This window comes from Macaca mulatta, chromosome 10 (genome assembly GCF_049350105.2).
Source record: "Macaca mulatta isolate MMU2019108-1 chromosome 10, T2T-MMU8v2.0, whole genome shotgun sequence".
Classification (NCBI taxonomy): Eukaryota; Metazoa; Chordata; class Mammalia; order Primates; family Cercopithecidae; genus Macaca; species Macaca mulatta.
In genome coordinates this window covers 60,611,029-60,632,922 of record NC_133415.1, presented here as the reverse complement: position 1 = coordinate 60,632,922, position 21,894 = coordinate 60,611,029, and the positions used below count along the sequence as shown (strand labels likewise).

The 21,894-nt window shown below is 40.0% G+C and overlaps 1 protein-coding gene across 5 annotated transcripts in view; it reads right to left on the bottom strand.

Moving 5' to 3' along the window:
* NAPB (NSF attachment protein beta) overlaps positions 1-21,894 on the bottom strand; it is a 50,993-nt gene that overhangs the window by 25,776 nt on the left and 3,323 nt on the right. For all 5 annotated transcript variants that reach the window (XM_028828122.2, XM_077951097.1, XM_015149601.3 and 2 more), the window contains exons 2-3: positions 5,628-5,707; positions 959-1,075 (exon numbers count right to left, since the gene is read on the bottom strand). In XM_028828122.2, coding sequence (XP_028683955.1) covers positions 959-1,075; positions 5,628-5,707 — 197 coding nt within the window. The remainder of the gene's footprint in view (positions 1-958; positions 1,076-5,627; positions 5,708-21,894) is intronic.

Below are 21,894 nucleotides of genomic sequence, written 5' to 3'. Positions count from 1 at the left end.
ACATTTCTATACGCACAAATTTTTTTCTAAAAATGAGATTATACAACATTCAATCTCATGTGCTTCTTTCATTGCCATGTAAACATTTACCAGGTCACTGAAGATTCTCTGAAACCAGGGATTTTAATGCCTGCACCATATTCTAAAGTACTGATGCATTACAATTTTACTACTCTAACAGCTCATTTAACCTATGAGTTTTTCACTTTGGGAAATAAACTGTGATTAATCCTTATACAAAAGGTCGTGAAGATACCCTATTTCTTTATGACATATTTATTCTCAAAATTTGGGATTTGGTGTTAAAGAAAATGACTGCTAAAAGAAAAAGGAAAAACACAAAATTTCTGCCATGCACACGGGTGGAAGGGAAGAAATACTTTTAATTACACTCTTCTAACTAAAAAGAAATAACCTTTGCAAAATTTTATCACATTAAATATCCAATTGCATTCTTTCCTCAAAACAAATACTTTGAAAAACACTTTTTAAAAACCAAATGGATACTGTATGAATAAGACTTTTTAACGATTGAATATTACAATTTCCCATTAACTGGATCTGAAAACTCCTTAGGTATTTAGGAGTAAGGGAACATAAGAGTTTCCTTTTATGAACAATATACATTTTCACAAAATTAAGATATAAGAAGTCTTACGTAAAATCAAAGTTATTTCCAAAAAATTCTCTAAAATGCAGTATAAATGGAGTTTAATTAAATGATGCTATAAACTAAACAGCCAGTATAAATTTAACATATTTTGTCCTCATAAAAGCCCCCAAATGATTAAAAAATAAAAATCCCTAAGGTTATCAAAATTTATCTATTATTCCAAAATACAAAAATTCCTTTTTACCAGGACTCGAAAGGACACCAACACTGACCTTAACGTTGAGGGAAGTACTGACTGGTTAGTTACACACAAAGATACGCATGCTACGCGCCTGGCTGCCTTACCTTGGGGATCTGCCTTTTTGTAAGCATTTCCAGCATCCACAAAGCTGGTAGCGGAGTCATGTTTGCTCTGAAGCTGCATGTGGAGCTTGGCTGCCTGACAAAATGCGTTTCCTGCAGCTGAAGAAGACACTACAATTAAACACAGAGGAATAAGTCCCCCCCAGAGCAACCCATGCTCTAAGTAGTGGACCTCCCTATTATATTCCACTGAAAAGAAGCATTCTAGTCAGAAGCAAAAATCCATGTGGTCCAGTGCACCTCGGGCAAATATAAAAATAACCAGAATCAAGTCAAACAGCAATGAAAGCTTCTCCACCTCAGCCCCAGCAGACTTTCCAAGTGTCCCTGGGCACTAAGCCACCATTCCCTGATCTGACCATTCAATACCAAAAGCCAAGTCTTGGGCTACTGAATTCAATTCGACTAACACATAATAAACACCAGCTAAGGGCTTTAAGCCACAAATGATTAAAGAAAGGTAAAACACTAAACTCAAAGATATTTGCTCACTTTTCTTAATGTCTTCTAGACTTAGCTGTCAGAGTGGAAGAAACTGCTAATGAAGGGCTTCGTGGATAAAGTAAGTTTCCTAAAGAGTGAAAATCAGGCCTATAATTTTGAAATCCATAAAAGTCTAAAAATCCAAATTTTTTTCTTTAGTTTATAGCAAAATCTGACTGAAATTTATATGAGGTTTAATCTATTTTACCCCATTTAGTGTGAAAATTTACACATTTCCCTGCAGAATCACTGATGGATCTGGTTGTGGGGTACTGCCCAGGTCTCCAACTGGGACATGCACAACATACAAGGTACACGACCTAATCTTTTTCAGAAAAGGCTTTGGATCAGGGACCATGGATTCTGGAGTGCTGGAAAAGAAAGAGGGAAGGAATCGCTAGCAGAGGAGTCACATGAACACTGAAGAAATGCTTGCAGGTAAGAAAGGGCTGGAAGTGGAGGCCAGTGACAAGCCTGCCATGACTGGAGGAGGGCAGTGGAAATCAAGGCTGAAGCTGCATCAGGCCACTTCTGAGAGGGTTTAAACATCAACAAGGGAAACTTCCTGAGTTCAGAGAAGCAACACGGCAGAGTGTCTCCGAAAAATGAGTCACATTGGGGAAGTCAGTACAGTAGAAATGGAAAGGAAAGAATCTGATCTACCACGAAAAGCATGGTTAAGAATATCACAAAGCCTTTAGGTTTCTAAAAAAATTATCATAAAGCAGTACTCACTGCCGATATTAAACATTTGCTATAAATTTTTTTGTGAGGAAAAAAAGTACAATTCTTTTCTTTTGTTCGAGACAGGGTCTCAATCTGTCACCCAGGCTGCAATGCAGTGGCGTGATCACAGCTCACTGCAACCTCTACCTCCCAGGATCAAGAGATCCTCCTACCTCAGCCTCCCGAGTAGCTGGGGACACAAGCGTGTGCCACCACACCTGGCTTTTTTTATTTTTAATTTTTTAAAATAAATTTTTGGCCGGGTTTGGTGGCTCAAGCCTGTAATTCCAGCACTTTGGGAGGCTGAGGCAGGTGGATCACCTGATGTCATGTGGCAAAAGCCCATCTCTACTAAAAATACAAAAAACTTAACTGGGCACGGTGGCAGGTGCCTGTAATCCCAGCTATGTTGGAGGCTGAGGCAGGACAACTGCTTGAATCCGGGAGGCGGAAGTTGCAGTGAGCCGAGATTGTGCCACTTCACTCCAGCCTGGATGACAGAGTAAGACTCTATCTCAAAAAAAAAAAAAAAAAATTTGTAGAGACAGGTTCTCACTATGTTGCCTACGCTGGTCTTGAACTTCTGGGCTCAAGCAATCCTCCAGCCTCGGCCTCCCAAAGTGCTGGGATTACAGGTGATTATACCTGGCCATAAACATCCAATTCTGCTAAAGCTTCAGTTGCATCTCTTGTTCCAACTCCCTCTCCCCAGAGGAAATGCACAATTCTCACGTGGGTTTCTGAACCTGAGGGCAAAGGGACGGTACAAACTCTGGAGCCCACCTGCCCAGGTTCAATTCTTGCTCTGTATCTCAGTTTCTGATTAAAAGAGTACCCAGGCATCTTTGAAAAATATGTAGCCACCAGCATGACATGGGTAGTGCTATGATCTGAATGGTAGTATCCCCCCAAAATTTGTATTACTGGAGCCTGATATCCAATTTGACAGTGTTACGAGGTGGGGCCTTTGGGGGAGTGATGAAGTCATGAGAGCGCCACCCTCATAAATGGGACGAGTGCCCTTATAAAAGAGGTTGAAGAGAGCTGCCATGCTCCTTCCACCACATGGGGACACAGCAAGAAGGTACCATCGTGGAAGCTGAGAACATTCCTCACCAAACATGGGATCTGCTGGCACCCTGATCTTAAACTATCCAGCCTCCAGAACTCTGAATAATACATTCGTTTTCTTTATAAATTACCCTAAGGTATTTTGTTATAGCAGCAGGAAGAAAGCAAGGCACTGAAGAATCAGAGTAGATGCCAGCCTCAGGGCTAGAGCTGGAACTGAAGAAGCCCTGCTGGCCCCTGGTGAATCATGAGAGGCTGGTGGGTATCCAGGAGGGGCAAAGGCCACTACCAGGGCAGTGGCCAGGCACCTGGGGTACTTGGGGCAGCACTTAACCATGAAGTGGCAGCTCAGTAACATATCTGGCTAAGTGGGAGCTTTGATGGGCTCTGCCTCAGAAGAAGGTAGTAATAGCTTGGACTTCACAAGTAAAGTGCTTAGAAGGGCCTGACTCACATTACACACAGTGGCTACTTTCATTATTATATGCAAATCTAGCCTTAGATCACACCTGCGGTCTGGCATGTTGAAATGCCATCATTTTTTTTTACAACGTACACCCTTGCTCTCCTGCTGGCATTTCATTTTTAGTAACTTATCTATGTCTCCTGTCCCAGAATCAGTCATGGTCCATCCTTTTCTTGCTCAGTAATACCACAACACCCAGGCTCTTCTAGGCTACCTCCATTTCTCCAGACAATAGTAAGTGCTTTAATTTTACATTTTCACATTCCCACATTCCAAAACGAGTTGCTGGCTTACTTTTTCGCTCTGACTATTCATTCCAATCATTAATAGCAAATGCTAGCTCGGTCTATCTAAACTTGGAAGTGTCGGGCCGGGCACAGTGGCTCATGCCTGTAATCCCAGCACGTAGGGTGGATCACGAAGTCAGGAGTTCAAGACCAGTCTGGCCAACACGGAGAAACCCCATCTCTACTAAAAATACAAAATTAGCTGGGCGTGGTGGCGCATGCCTGTAATCCCAGCTACTCCAGAGGCTGAGGCAGGAGAATCGCTTAAATTATTATATGCAAATTATTATATGCAAATAATTATTTGCATGGATGGCCTGAGCTCATGAGTTCGAGACCACCCTGGGCAACATGGTGAAACCCCGTCTCTACTAAAATACAAAAAATTACCTGGGTGTGGTGGCACGTGCCTGTAGTCCCAGCTACGCGGGAGGCTTAGGCACAAGAATCACTTGAGCCCCGGAGACAGAGATTGCAGTGAGTCAAGATTGTACCACTGCACTCTAGCTTAGGCTACAGAGTGAGACTTTGTCTTAAATAAATAAATAAATAAATAAGTAGTCTCTTCAGGTAAGATCACTTTTTACTTACAAGACCTGAACAAAACAAAAGATGAAATGTGAAACAAACTGTTTTTTCCTCCATTTTAAAAACACAAGACAATTCAGGCATAAGTGTTTTGAAAAATAGCATATCTAAAGCCTTAGCTAAAACTAAACTTCTTATAAAGATCTTACCTTTTAGATTCAACTAGTTCAAAAGCATTTTTCTCCTTTGAAATGATTTTAAAGTATCTGCTTTGAAACAGCTTGTAGAGGGCAAGAGTCCCACTTCCAATCCCACAGCAGCTGTGAGCCAGAGCTCAACACCCACGTCCCCTGCTCTGGTCAACGGTAGTCTCCATTTTCACTATAGAAATATCCCATCACTAAGGCATGAAAGATCTCTTTCGCTGAAGAGAGAGGGATGAATTTCTCTGAAAGAGCCATCTCATCTCAGACCAATGAAAACAATAATCCTGTGAATTTTGTTATGCCCGGTCTCACTGGGTAGAAAGCATTACTTTAAAAAATAACCATGAGTCTCTTGAGGTTAAGGTAAATTCATCCCCCTCTCCCCAAACCACACTGTCATAGTTCTCAGTGGAATCACAATCAGTTATTGTGTAGCAGAGAATGGTCATTCTCAACCAATGTTCAGGTAAAGAAAACCAGGCATTTCTCTTTATCCCACTAGTTTTAATGACTTTTATTCCAACTTTCATTCCTTATAGCACTGTATTTATTTAAGCATATTAGTAAGAAACAAAGATTACTCTAATTCCAAGTAATTTTAACTATTTTTAGTTACCAAGTTACCACATGCCTACTGTATTAAGAAGTATGGAAACTAAGCCAGACACTGTCCCTGTGCTTGAACTTAAGCCAGGCTTTCCAGCTTCATTCACTTAGAGCACACCCCTTCAGTCTCCATGTCAGCAGCAGCCAGGCCAGTTATTCAGCACTGACACCTGTCTCTGGGGTCAATAGTCTTGCTCATTAAGGGAAAACAGTCATTTCTTCCTTCAAAGTGATTTTAAACCATTTGCCTAAAAAACAAACAAATTCTTTGTACATACCACTCCAATTTTTAGCCATCTTGAACATATTTGCAGCTCTGGTATACATTTCACAAGCCTCTTCTATTCTTGTGTTTCCTCTGAGAAAAAGTTAAAAAATAGGTTACATTTTAACAACCATCCACATCTCTAATTCTCCCTCCCTCAAATGATAAACATTTAGTATGTACTTGCTATGTGCCAGACAAGCACTACAGAATCTTAACCTCTGTTTAAAGGAGATACTCTTACTATCTGTTTTCCAAATGAGAAACTGGGGTGTTAAGTGGTAAAGTTACTAGCCCGAGGTGACATGGAAAGGATAGCTCAGAATTAAGACTCATACACAGGGCAAGGCATGATGGCTCATGCCTGTAATCCCAGAACTTTGGGAGGCCAAGGCGAGCGGATTACCTGAGGTCAGGGGTTCAAAACCAGCCTGGCCAACATGGTGAAACCCCACCTCTACTAAAAATACAAAAAGTAGCTGGGCATGGTGGCAGGCGCCTGTAGTCCCAGCTATTCAGGAGGCTGAGGCAGGAGAACCGCTTGAACCTGGGAGGCAGAGGTTGTAGTGAGCTGAGATGGCACCACTGCACTCCAGCCTGGGCAACAAGAGCAAAACTATGTCTCAAAACAACAACAAAAAAAAAAAAAAAAAAGAAAAAAAAAAGACTCAAACACAGATCTGGCTGACCCCAGAACCAGAGGGGTTACAGACTAAAGATGTTACTCTGATTACATCTTTAATCAGAGTCCTTCCCATCTATAAAAGTTGGAAGTTTTATATCAGTCTGAGTAGTTAAAAGTAGGTTTTTCAAAGGAGATTAAATTTTGAAGGATAAAGACATCTTTTCCCTGTTATCTCCCAAGAGTTCAGCATTATGTTTATTCAGAAGCCACATCAGATGAGAAAGTGGCTTTCTACATTCTACAGCTGTATGATGTCAACTCTGGTAAGGGTAAGTCCTTCTCTAACCTGGAGGAGGCCTCAGGGTCCAGCCCAGTATAGAAATGCATTTTGCAACACCCTGAGAAATGCATTTTACAACACCCTGAGAGAAGGGTACCTCCACTGTTGCTTGAACATACACAGTTCTGCAAAGTTCTTCACCGAGCAGCTGACTCCACTGAGGGACAGCTCTAAGCTACTTGGAAATTTCTTTTCACATAAAAGCCAAAATTATCCTCCGTAATCCTCCAAGAGTTAACTTTGCTCTTACTATGCTAAGGTCCCTCCATGAAAGACGTTTATCTTGTCTATATACAATCATAAAATAACCAGCGGAAAACTGAGACGCAGTAGACTCTGTACAGTACACATAACAAGGAACTCAGTGGGGTGTGGACATAAGGACTCAGAGACAGGACAGGTCGAGGCTGACACTGGATGCTGGGCCTGGTATGAACACATATACATGAAAGAGTGCACACACACGTGCCAGGAACTCCAATAAACTCCAAGCTCCAGCAGAGGAGCTTGCAGCTCCGTGTCAACACAAGTCCTAGTGCAGAGCAGAGGCTGGGCATACAGCAAGGCTCAGGTGTGACTCAGACCTTAGGCATTAACTACCAACAGTTTGACCCTGGACTAGTTCTTTAACTCCTTCACACCTCAGTTTTGACATGTGTAAATTGAAGATAATATTATGTATACCTAGGAGTTATTATGAGGATCAAAAGAAATAATCCATATACAGCTGCCACTGCAGAGCTTCACCCAGAGTAGGTACTCAATCAGAATGGTTATCATATCTAGATCCATGTATGGAAGGCATAAAAACCTTTGCGAATATTACATTGTTATGTCTCATAAGGAACATGTTATCTAGAATAAATGCAAATCAAAACCACATATGTGATACCACGTGGCTCCTGCTAGAATGACTAGGATGGGCTACTGTCTGTCAAAAGACAGAAAATAACAAGAGTCAGGGAAGACATGGAGAAATCTTATATACGACTGGGAGGAATATAAAAGGGTGCAGCCACTTTGGAAAATGGGTTGGCAGTTGCCCAAAAGGTTAAACCTAAAGTTACCATATAACCGAGCAATTCCATTCCTAGGTACACACCCAACAGAAATCAGAATACTTCCCATCAGGGCAAGGAGCCTCACACCTATAATCCCAGCACTTTGGGAGGCCGAGGCGGGAGGATTACCTGAGGTCAGGAGTTCGAGACCAGCCTGGACAACATGGCGAAACCCCATCTACACTAAAAATACAAAAACAATTAGCCAGCATGGTGGCGCATGCCTATAGTCCCAGCTACTTGAGGGACTGAGGTTGCAGTAATCCAAGATCGCACCACTGCACTCCAGCCCACCTGTCTAGGCAACAGAGTGAGACTTTGTCAAGAAGAAGAGAAAGGAAGAAAAGAAAAGAGAAGAGAAGAGAGAAAAGAGAAGAGAGAATGGAAGGAAGGACGGACACATATCCACACAAAAACTTGTATGCAAGTGTTCACAGCAGCATTAATCATAATAGCTAAAAAGTGGCCAGGCGCAGTGGCTCATGCCTGTAATCCCAGTGCTTTGGGAGGCCGAGGTGGGCGGATCACTTCAGCGCAGGAGTTCGAGACCAGGCCGGCCAACTTGGTGAAACCTCCATCTCTAGCAAAAATACAAAAATTAGCTGGGCATGGTGGCGGGCACCTGCAGTCCCAGCTACACGGGAGGCTGAGGCAGGAGAATCACTTGAACCTGGAAGGCAGAGATAGTGTCACTGTACTCCAGCCTGGGTGACAGAGCGACTCCGTCTCGAAACAAAAAAAAGCTAAAGAGTGGAAACAACTCAAAAGTCCATCAACTGATTAACAGATAAATAAAATGTGGTATACACACACAATGGAATATTAATGGGCAATAAAAAGAAATGACGTATCAATACATACTACACCATGGTTGAGCAGTCACAATGATTCCATTTATATGACAGGTCTACAGTAGGAAAATTTTTAGAGACAGAAAACAGGTCAGTGGTTGGTAGTGCTATGTTGTGAATGTTTTTGTCCCCTCCAAAACTAAGTTAAAATTTAATCCCCAATGCAACAGTGTTGGGAGGTAGGGCCTACTGGGAGGTGTTCAGGTCATGAGCGCTCTGCTCTCATGAATTTATTAAGGCCACTAATAAAAGAGCTTGTGAAAGGGAGGTTCCATTTTCTCTGGTTCTGTCTTCTACCGTTTGAAGACAAAATAAGAAGGCCCTCACCAGATACCAGACGCTGGTGCCTTGATCTTAGACTTTCCAGCCTCCAAAATTGTGAGAAATACATTTCTGTTCTTTATAAATTACCCAGGCCAAGGTTATTGTGTTACAGCAGGGCAAAGCAGACAAAGACATCTAGAGGTGGGAGTGTTGGGGAAAAACAGGGAGGTGAGAGAAAATGACAGCTAAATGGTACAGGGTTTCTTTCTGGGGTGATGAAGATGTTCTAAAACTGCGGTGGTTGCATAGCCCTGTGAATATGCTAAAAACCTCTGAATTGTACATTTTAAATCAGTGAATTGTATGGTATGTGTATTAAATTTCAATAAAGCCTCTTCCCTAACACACACCAAAAAAAAATCAAAAAACAAACAAAAACCTTTGGGGACTATGTTACACAGTGAAAGATGGAATAGCAACAAGCCATACCAAACATGAAGTGTCAGAGTAAGCTACAGCTTTCTCTCGCACCTTCACGTCCCTTTCCCTCCACTTCAAATCTACACAATAAAAAAAAAGAAAAGAAAAATAGCTAATAAGTTTCCTAAATGGAAAATTCCTGACATGAAAACGTTCTCAACCTTAGCTATACCTCCCTTGGCGTAAAGTCTTGCTACTTTCCTGGTTCTTGTTTTTCTAAAGAGTACTGGGAATCTTGAACTGTAATTATAGTTCAATCATTCTTATTAAAGGTTTCTAAATAAAACTAGCTTAATTAAAATGTATTTTATCCACTTATTTTCAGAGACAGATACAGCTAGAATTAACAGAGTTCCTACATTATTCTAGGTTTTATGCTAGATACTTCCATATATGTTATGTCATTTTCATTATTACAACCATGAAAGACACTATCTCCATTTTACCGAAAAGAAAATGGTATATAGAGGTCAATGGCTTATCCAAGGGATTAAATTTAAGCCAAGGTCAGTAGTGTACCTGACACTTGACTTAAAGTTCAGTGATCTTTGAACCTTGCTAAACCATGAGATCCTGTCTCCTGAAACAGAATCACCAGAGGTAGCCTCACTTTAAAAATCCATTTGTCATAAACTGACCATAACTTTAAAACTTCATGAAAAAATGTACTTTTGAAATTACCCCTGATGCTTATTTTGTTTTATATGAAAATTAATTTTTTGTAAATTTTATGGACAAGTATTCAGAATTTGCATTCAAAGTAACAACTGTTATCCAGAGATCTCACAGTGAGGCAGAAGATCCTTGGAAACAATATTCTGTGAAGAATCCATATTACACAGTGACATAAGTTAAATACATGACACTCAATTGACGTTAAGAAGCTAAACTGAGCTAAATTAACTATTGTTTTGTATTACAGGAATCTGACTTGGAAGAAGAAAACATTTTCCCCACCATGAAAGAAAACACTGCCCAGCAAGCACAAAACCACTGCCACCTGGCTGCCTGGTGGTTCATGCAGCTGAACCACCCCTGCATTCCAGAGGCAAGGCAGACTCTCTTCTTCTTGACCATACTGACTCAGGAAACATTTACTGAGATCTATATGTGCCAGAAAACACTAAGGAAATAAACTTCTTGCCCACAAAGAGGTCACAACGTTGAGGAAAGAATATCAAGCTTCATGGCTAGAAGGGTCTGAGAAAAAGCCTATCAATTCCCCATGTTCCCTTGAGGAAACATGGTCAAAGCCACAAATGTCCCACCAGAAGCCAGGGAACAGTAGAGCTATAAAAACCAATTCATCTTCAAATAATCTAGAATCTTGATTTCCCCCATCCTGAATAATAACTATTTCAGAGCATTGTAAAACTATGACAACCATAGTTTTTTTAAAACTGTGGGTGGGAGGAAGGAGATATCGTAGAATTGTGAGAACTAATGACACACACATCATGAGATGTACCTCAAAGAAAAAGGCTGACAACTCCTGAGGTAGAAATAAAGCTGCCTCTAAAAATCACAAGATATTAGAGTAGAAATACCACAAAAAGTGACAGTGACAGTACTATGAAGATAAGCATGTAGAACCAAAGGCAAAATTCAGCTCTAACATCAGGATGCCATGAAGGGGTGTTTCAAGCCATCCCAAAAGACTGAAAAGGGACTTGCCCAGTGTGGGGAGCCTGGGGGGATCCCCACAAAGCAGGATAGCTTTTTTCTCATTATTTACCAGCAGTATCTCCTTAGCCACTAGACTGATGCTCTGGGGAAAGGAAGCAGCACAGGGCCTGCCACAATAACAAGGCTGACTGCTTAGTGTCTGGATGGAACAAACTGTCCACATTAATGTTTTAAGGTTTCCCATGTATGCCTCAAAATAATAAGCAAATGTAGAAAAAATTCAGAAGAGAGGAAAATTCAAAATCTGTCTAAAAGTGCCTCTGCCATATAGAACTACTCTGTGATATTATAGGCTCTATAAACAATTTATTTCCACCTGATGCTTCAATTCTGGAATCTCCACAGATTCTAAAAACTTGATAAACTTAACCCTTCCAAAATTATTCTATGTCAGGTCTTAATATATTTTAAAACAGTACAAATCTTTTATGTGATGCAAAAGTAGAGATTTCTTCAGTGGGGGAGATACAGAGGCCCCAGGAGGACATAAAACAACTGGAAGAGATATTTTCACACGTTCTCAACAAAAAGAAATGATAAATGTATGAGGTGATGAGTATGCTAACTATCTTCATTTGATCATTATACAACACAGACGTATATCAAAAAAACAAATTGTACCCCATCAATATGTGCAATACAATGTGTCAATTAAAAACTATTTTTTAAAAAAAGGTAGGAGGGAGATACTCTCCAGAATGCTAATTTGAATTCTTACAACAAAAGGCAGCATCTAAATGTTTCACTGTTCTTTTATAAATCGGTAATGCAGAAGCCCAAGGTATGGTGGAAAGGTCCAGGGCATGGGCTTGAGTCAGACTACCTAAAAATGAACACTGTCATTTATTTACCAGCCTTCAGTTCCCTGGAGCAGCCAGGCCTGTCTTGGCCTTGGAGAGAAAGAGAAATTCCACCAAGCCAGCTAGCACTGTACCACTAAGGGGAGCGCTGTCTCGGTGGCCTTGGACTTTTGGAATCAATTTTCTAGGAACTTTCCACTTTGCTTCTGCTTAATTAAGGACAAAAATCATAGATTCTCAAACAGAGAAAATAATCGGAGACATTTAAGGACTGTGACCAAAGTATTTCTGTTTAAGCACAATTTCCTGAAATAAAGCTTATGAGAACAAGTATAACAAAGAAAGCTAGTTAGACTTTATTTTGACAATAGTTTTCTAAAGCCTCAACTTTATATGGGGAGTAGTCATCTTTATAGAGAAGAAATAGGCATAGACTGGACCTATTAATAAAACAAAACACAGATATTTAAATACTTAAGATAATGGTAACTGCTAGATTAATTCAGAAATGACTGTTACACAACCTAATTTACCAAGAGCAGTTTTTAAATTGAATTTCAGTCTTTATAAAAATTTAAGCTGAATTTCAGTCTTCAGAAAATATTGATGAGACATGTGATTCCCAAAAAATCATGGTGGCTGCTTACAGATAAATATATCCACACATCCTCCAAAAACCTTACAGATCAACAAAAAGCAAACACAACCACCCATAATCCGTGCCCACAGCAAAAGGAGGCAGTATTCAGCAAGCCTCCATTAAATATAATTGAGGAAATAAAAAATCCAAAACTACCAGAGCTAGCAACACTGCCTCTGCTGCCAGTCAGAGGGGAATCTGTGGAGGAGAGGGGAGTTTAACCTGGCAATTGTTGTCCAGGGAAGAACTCTCAGCAAGGAAGTGCCCTACCAGGGTAGGCAAACACCCCAGACCAGGTGGAAGACCTGGTAGGTTAGAGCACTGCAGTTGGGAACGAATAGAGGGGCTTTGCCACAGGCAGCAGTTTCCAGAAGATACTGTTTCTGGGAGAAGGCAACTTAGAAGGTGGGGGCAACTCTATGGAGGCTTGGCAGTGAAAGGAAAGAAGGCAAGTGATGGAAATACATTCTTGATACAAAAGAGTATCACAAAATTAGAAGTTACGCCAAACCTCTATCTACCCCTCTACAGCACCATTCATTAAAGAAACCGCATTTAACTGTACCTACACAAGGCAGCATTTAAACTAAGAAACCCGTGAAGTCACACAAACCCCTCATCTCCTGTCACAGAAACACATGCTATTGTGTGTCCAAGAATCTCTGTGACTCTCTACACTAAACATTAAGGAGAAACAGCATCCATATGAAGCTACTATATAAGAAAGAAGATCCTAAGTGAATTAATGCAGGAATAGAAAACCAAATACCACATGTTTTAACTTATAAGTGGCAGCTAAACACTGGATACCCATGGGCATACAAATGGCAACAGTAGACACTGAGGACTCTAGAGGGGCATGGGGGGAGAAACAGTTGAAAAACTATTGGGTACTATGCTCAGTATCTGCATGACAGGATCATTTGTACCCTAAACCTCAGTATCACACAATATACCTACCCAGTTAACAAACCTGCACATGTTCCCCCTGAATCTAAAATAAAAGTTGTAAAAAAGGAATAAATATTAAAATAAAATTGAGTCATACCAAAACAACCCCAAAACAAAAAAGAAACAAGAATTAAAATATGTTCCCTAAAACAATCACAAGGCACAGGAAAACAATTCCATATGACTGAAATATTATTAAACAGATATGAAAGTACATCATAAGTTAGAAATTTAAAAATTCATCATGGAAATACACACAAAAAAAGTAAGATGATGAACTCTTGTTTCAAATTCTAGAAGGACAGAAATAAAAAGACAAAATGATCTCGGAAATAAAATCTCTGTTATAACATACCTAAGGGGAGAGCAGATTCTACTGACAATAAGGAAAACTATGCAAACAGTCAAGAGAACAAAAATGAAGAGAAAAGGATCTAAGTAAAAGTGATACAGGATGGGCAAAAAGCCAATATCAATGTAATTAGAGTCCCTGAAGAAGGGAGGAAAAAAACCCACTTTCACAATCTGAGAAAATTTTCTGGAAACAAAAGGCATGAATCTAAATACTGAACAGGCCTACATGTACTTGGAAAACTGACCCAGAATAGCCTACTATGAAACATATCCTAGTAAGATGACTAGATTTTATAAATGAAGAACATTTCTGGGCTTCCACATAAAACGGCAAAGTTACTTCTAAAACTAAGAAAATCAGGCTAAGACTTCAACAGCAATATACAGAGCAAAAGAACAGTGGAACAATCCTCTACCGGAAACTCAAGGGGGAAAAAAGTGTGAGCCAAGGATTATACAATCAGGCCATCCATGAAGCACCCCCAGTGTAAGCCAGGACCCAAGGGATAACTAAGAGATGACTAGGAAACATAGTTGAAATGAGTGGTGGTGTCACTGCATATGTTGTATTGTATATCTAAGACAAAATGTGAGGACAAGGGTAGAAAAATAATAAGGAAACACTTCTATGTCTGATAAAGTACAAACAGCTTAAAAAAAAAAAAACAACAGGCACATTAGAGAACAAGAGATGTAGAAAATGCTGAGAGGCACATAGGTAATAGGAGTTTTCCAGAGTAAACAAAATAATAGGCACCTAAGTAAGGAAAAGGAGCTAAGGATATTTAAAAACATTTATAGCATAAAGGTAACCAGTAGAACAAAATTACAAACCTTCCTAAAAAGAGAAAAGAGATGACATGAAGACAAATAACAATGAAAATATAATATACAGTACATATAGTGGTATGACAGTTAAGAACCAATCATATACTTGTCATTTTCAGATCTGCTCACAAAATAAAACCCAACTTTGTGCTCAATACAAGAAACACAACTAAAATACCAATTCCGAAAGGCTTAAAATAAAGAGATGGTCAAAAGTATACCAAACAAATCAAGCAGCTCTTGTTAGTGCTGTCGTAACAGCAAATAACCCTAATGTCTCCCAAAGGCTTCTCTCAGTCACTTGACTTGTTACTGCAGACTGGCTGTGACTGCTGGCTCTTTCTCCAAGTGTCATCATTCTCTACTGTGGAATGTACCACTTATCCGGTATATATACTCTTCTTAATTTCTTACAGAAGGAAAAAGCCATGGCACAAGTGCCTTCCACTCATACTTTATCAGTCGAAGTCAGTCACACAGCCACAACTGGCAGCAGAGGGCACACGGTAACAGACGGCATGTATGATCCTCTTACATAATACAGTCCTAAGGAATGCAAATACAAGCAATAAGAAAATAGAGATTGCTACCCTGCAATGAGACAAAATTTGGGCTCAAAGGCCTTCAAGAAGCTCACTTCATAATGCTAAAAATATAATTCATAATAATATTAGTTGTGAAAATCTATGCACCAAAAACACAGTAGCCCCCTTTATAAAGCAGAAATTGCAAAAGTTAAAAAAGATAGAAATACACTTATAAGAAAGCAGATATTAATATGCCCCTCTAAGTCCAAAACAGATCAAGTGAACAAAAAATACAGACATGAAAGACACAGACAATATAATCAATAACTAGACATAAGGGATCTCTATCAAAATTTGACAAGAAAATATCCACTTTCTAAAGTATACACAGGGGATTACAATCCCAGCACTTCGGGAGGCCAAGGCAATTGGATCATTTGAGGTCAGGAGTTTGAGACCAGCCTGGCCAACACAGTGAAACCCCATTTCTAGTAAGTATACAAAAATTAGCCAGGTGGGGTGGCACATGCCTGTATTCCTAGCTACTGGGGAGGCTGAAGCAGGAGAATCGCTTGAACCTGGGCGGCGGAGATTGCAGTGAGTTGCACCACTGTACTCCAGCCTGGGCGACAGCATGACTCTGTCTCCAAAAAAACAAAGTGTACATGGGGGCTGGGTGCAGGTGGCCCATGCCCATGATCCCAGCACTCTCTGGGAGGCCAAAGCAGGAGGATTGTTTGAGGCCACGAGTTCAAGACCATCTTGGGAAACATGTCTAAAATAAATTTGTGTACCTGGACCATTCATGAACACCAACAACATATTAAGTGGCAAAGAAAATCTCTGATTATAATGAAAAAAAAAAAAGTTTAAGTAATAATATACAAAGAAAGGCCATTCTTTCTACCTGGAATAAAACCCTTAAAAAAAACCTCTTGGAACAAAGGGGAAACAAACTAAGATAAAAATATTGTATAACAGGATCTATAAAATACAACTGAAGCAGTTTTAGGAACAAAAGTATAGCCATGAATATTTGAATCCATACAAATAAAATAATGAAAACAGTGAAAAAACACCTCCCTAGAAAAATGAACCAGAGAGAAAAACAAAAGAAGCCAAAGAAAGCAATAAAGATAAAAGTAGAAGTCAGTAAGACAGAAAACACAAAACCAGTAGAACAAATCAATCAAAATATTCGTTGTTTAGGGAAAAAGAATCAAAAGAATCAAGGAAAAAAGGGAAAAAACACAAATACAAAAATAAAGTGACAGAAGAAAATTACTAAAACAGAACATTTTTAAAAGTCAGAAAAGACTACTATGCACAATGCAAATATATTTTTTAAAACTTAGATAAAATGAATTATTTCCTAGGAAAACACAATTTACCAAAATTGACATCAGTAGAGAAAGAAAATTTAATTACAAACTCCAGAGACAAAAACAAGAAAGTTAGCAAAGAAATACCCATCAAAAGCCCCAATGGTTTCACTGTGGTGTATTCTTAAACCTTCAAAGACTGGAGTCCAAAAAAAAAAGAAAAAATCCAAATTATTTTTGGGAGGCACCTGCAACAGCAATACTTCAAGCTGATAAAGACTACATACAAATGAACTGTAGATAAAATAATCCTAAATTATATATGTAAAAATAGAATCTAGGCCGGGCACAGTGGCTCACGCCTATAATCCCAGCCCTGTGGGAGATGAACCAGGCAGATCCATTCGAGCCCAGGAGTTTGAAACCAGCCTAGCCAACATGGTGAAACCCCATATCTAATAAAAATACAAAAATTAGCTGGGCATGGTGGCCTGTGCCTGTAATCCCAGCTGCTCAGGAGGCTAAGGTGGAAGGATCACTTAAGCCTGGGAGGCGGAGGTTGCAGTGAGTAATGAGCACACCAGCCTGGGCGACAAAGTGAGACCCTGTCGCAAATAAATAAATAAATAAATAAATAAATAAATAAATCTAAATTTAAAAATATATTACAATCCTGAGATTTACTCCAGGAGTGCAAGGACAGTACAATACAAGGCCTCGTATTTACTAATTAACATATAATAACTCTAAGGAGAAAAATGTTTATCTTCACAGATATTCAAAAAGGCCTTCAAAATACAACACTAATGCATAATGAAAGGCCGGGCGCGGTGGCTCACGCCTGTAATCCCAGCACTTTGGGAGGCCGAGGCGGGCGGATCACAAGGTCAGGAGATCGAGACCATGGTGAAACCCCGTCTCTACTAAAAATACAAAAAAAAAAAAATCAGCCGGGCGCGGTGGCGGGCGCCTGTAGTCCCAGCTACTCAGGAGGCTGATGCAGGAGAATGGCGTAAACCCAGGAGGCGGAGCTTGCAGTGAGCCGAGATCGCGCCACTGCAGTCCAGCCTGGGCGACAGAGCGAGACTCCGTCTCAAAAAACAAAAAAAAAAACTAATGCATAATGAAAACACGGACTAAAACTGGAATTGACAGACATGTCCTTACCATGAAAAAAGATACCTTAATTCAAGAAAGTACTGACTTTACCCATTTCCTTAATATATCAAAAATATCGCAATTTGGACAATATATTCTCTTTGACTCCATAACTCACAAAAATAGAAAAATATATTAAAAAATTTTTAAGTAAAATATTTTGATTAGCTTAAATACTTATTCAGCATTAATTCATATGATTAATTAAGATTTAAATCTGCTGTTTATATACACAAGGTAATAGAGATTGAGATATAACTAAGTAAAATGAGGGGGTAAAGGGGAAAATCTAAGACCATGAAAGTTATAATAAATTCTTCATCATTTTTAGCAAAATCAATAGATACTGTCTAAAATCAAGAAATCAGAAAGTAGAAGTGCTCTAAAATTATTTAGAAATATGGTGGCCATCAGAAAAACTAATGAGAAAGTTACAAATGGTTGCTTCTTAGGAGTGAGATTATGGAAAAGGCTCAGATAACTTTTCTTTTCAACTGAAAACTCTCTGTGCTGGGCACGGTGGCTCACGCCTATAATTCCAGCACTTTGGGAGGCCGAGACAGGCGGATCACGAGGTCAGAAATTCAAGACCAGCCTGGCCAACATGGTGAAACCCTGTCTCTACTAAAAATACAAAAATTAGCTGGGCGTGGTGGCACATGTCTGTAATCCCAGCTACTCGGGAGACTAAGGCAGGAGAATTGCTTGAGCCCAGGAGGCGGAGGTTGCAGTGAGCCAAGATCATGCCACTGCGCTTCAGCCTGGGCAACAGAGCAAGACTCCATCAAAAAAAAAAAAAAAAGAAGAAGAAAACTCTCTGTACTCCTTGTACTTTTCTACCGTGTACAGTTACAATGTTTATAATAAACAAATATTTAAATAAAAGGCCTGGTACTGGGGCTAACCCCTGTAACAGCAGCAGTTTGGGAAGTTGAGGTCAGCAGAGCAGATCATTTGAGTCCCGGAGTTGCAGACAAGCCTGGGCAATATAGCAAGACCCTGTCTCTACAAAAAATACAAAATTAGTCAGGCGCGGTAGTGCATGCTTGCAGTCCTAGCTACTTGGGAGGCTGAGGTGGGAGGATCTCTTGAGCTCAGGAGGTCAAGGTTGAAGTGAGCAGATATCTGGCCACTGCCTTCCAGCCTAGGCAACAGAGTGAGAGCTTGTCTCAAAAAAATAAATACATACATAAAACGGAAGAAAGTGACTTAAAGTCTTCTTTACTTGTTATAGCTTTACTCTTGCAAACTAGGTAAGAATAAAAGAAAAAAATCAGCATTTATATTAGCATTAATACATTCATTCTCTCCACCAATATTTACCACGTGCCCACCACATGCCTCAGGCTGGGTGACGTGTTAGCCACAGCAACAAAACAGGCAGACTTCCAAGGAGCCACACAGGACCACTGGCCCTCCCTCTCTCTCCAGAGTAACCGCACCTCACAGAGCTCACAAGAATGAAAGAATATGTGGAGAAAACTGCAAAAATGCAACAAGAAAAAGGCCAGTCTGGTAACAGCTTATCATTTGATACCAAGCTGTAACAACCTAAAATCAGAAAACTGGCCGGGCACGGTGGCTCACGCCTGTAATCCCAGCACTTTGGGAGGCAGAGGCGGGTGGATCACAAGGTCAGGAGATCAAGCCCATCCTGGCTAACACGGTGAAACCCCGTCTCTACTAAAAATACAAAAAAATTAGCCAGGCGTGGTGGCGGGAGCCTGTAGTCCCAGCTACTCCGGAGGCTGAGGCAGGAGAATGTCGTGAACCCGGGAGGTGGAGCTTGCAGTGAGCGGAGATCGCGCCACTGCACTCCAGCCTGGGCGAAGAGCGAGACTCCGTCTCAAAAAAAAAAAAAAAAAAATCAGAAAACCAAACAATTATAATAAAGTTATATAGCTCTGTGCAACTGAATAAGCATTCTGACCTCATTCAATCCTTAACAACCGTGAAAACCAGATTCTGTCCCTCTGCCCATTTGAAAACTAAAAAAACAAGTTCTGAGTATGATTTACTTGACTATGGTCACCAAAATAGTAAATGAGAACTTGAGCCTCCACCTGGTCTCCCCATGAATAACAATATAATTATATTTCTTATGGGTATTATATAATTTATAAAAATAATTGTTCAATTTATAATCTATTTCTTTTGAGAAAGATACACAAATATACATATGTATTTCTTATACCGTATCACCTGTCTCTATAAGTAAACCTGAGCCTAATAATTTTTTAAAAAGTTCAATCTGCATTTGAACAACAATTGTAACTGAGGAAAAGCTAAATGCTTCACCTATGTTATCACATGGCCCCACCATATTCTGGCAAAACTTAAAAGCAATCTTTGTTGAAATAAACACAAGTGAAGAATACTGATAATTTATAGTCTGCAATGCTTAATATTCACAATTTTCACAAACAGCTAATAAATTATAGATTCATAATTATTTCAAGATAACCCAGTGGGGCCTTTCATTAAATTTACATTGACATTGCCAGATTTATAGCTCTTGTGTAAACTCTGAGACTAAACACTGAAAGGCAAAAGAAGACAGCGTTAACCATAAAGAACATCTTTCCATTGGCATTTTTTTTTTTTTTTTGAGACGGAATCTCGCTCGGGGGCCCAGGCTGGAGTGCAGTGGCACGATCTCAGCTCACTACAACCTCCGCCTATCAAGTTCAAGTGATTCTCCTGCCTCAGCCTACCAAGTAGCTGGTATTACAGGTGCCCGCCACCACACCAGGCTAATTTTTGTATTTTTAGTAGAGACAGGGTTTCACCATGTTGGCTAGGCTGGTCTTAAACTCCTGACTTCAAGTGATCCTCCCGCCTTGGCCTCCCAGAGTGCTGGGATACAGGCATGAGCCACTGCATCTAGTCTCCACTGTCATTCTTTTTTTATTTTATTTTATTTTATTTATTATTATTATTATACTTTAAGTTCTAGGGTACATGTGCATAACGTGCAGGTTTGTTACATATGTATACTTGTGCCATGTTGGTGTGCTGCACCCATCAACTCGTCAGCACCCATCAACTCGTCATTTACATCAGGTATAACTCCCAATGCAATCCCTCCCCCCTCCCCCCTCCCCATGATAGGCCCCGGTGTGTGATGTTCCCCTTCCCGAGTCCAAGTGATCTCATTGTTCAGTTCCCACCTATGAGTGAGAACATGCGGTGTTTGGTTTTCTGTTCTTGTGATAGTTTGCTAAGAATGATGGTTTCCAGCTGCATCCATGTCCCTACAAAGGACACAAACTCATCCTTTTTGATGGCTGCATAGTATTCCAGCCACATTTTGTGGCTGGAATGTGCCACATTTTCTTAATCCAGTCTGTCACTGATGGACATTTGGGTTGATTCCAAGTCTTTGCTATTGTGAATAGTGCCGCAATAAACATACGTGTGCATGTGTCTTTATAGCAGCATGATTTATAATCCTTTGGGTATATACCCAGTAATGGGATGACTGGGTCATATGGTACATCTAGTTCTAGATCCTTGAGGAATCGCCATACTGTTTTCCATAATGGTTGAACTAGTTTACAATCCCACCAACAGTGTAAAAGTGTTCCTATCCACTGTCATTCTTAAGCACTTTCTTCTATGTGCATTGTGCAGGTTATTCCCAGTCAGGTCTCACAGCAACAAGATGGAGGGGACAGTACTAAAAGAGGCTTTTCCAATTGAAAACTATCTTAATGTCAGCCTCAGGCCGATTTAAAATCATACCAGTACCTCATTAACATTATATGTTGGAATTTGAAATTAACTACAAAATTCCATAGCTCATTCCTGTCAACAAACTAAAGGACAATATAACTCCTTTGGAAGCAGTTTTACTAAATGTACTATACTACAAACTTGAGAAAAAGTTTTAACTCCACAACTACAAAAGCACATCACTGTTTAACTGGTAATTAAGCAGAAACACAAACCATCACAACAGTGGTTTCCTGCAATGTTTGCATCCCTTGTCAGCTCTTTTCCTGGGGAGGAAGGTGGGGGTGGGGAAGGAATACTGATACCTTACCTAACAAGCAGATAAGGCAGAGGATTTGTGCCTTACACAGAGAAGAAATATTTGACTGACACATTCTCATAAATACACAAGCATATTTTCATCTAATTTTACTGAAAGCAACAACAACAACAACAACAAACTGTAGAATACTACTAAGAATACAGTATTGCCACAAAACCAGTGTGAGTGGTAAACACTAGAGGAAAACTCATGACAGGCTTTAATCTGCGGACAGAACATTCAGAATGTCTGTGATGTGAAATATCTGCAATATGCCAAGCACCTTTTAATGACTGCCACAACCTCAAAACAGATCGCCTCTCCTCTTTAAAGCACCAGCTAGTCAGCTCATGAGCT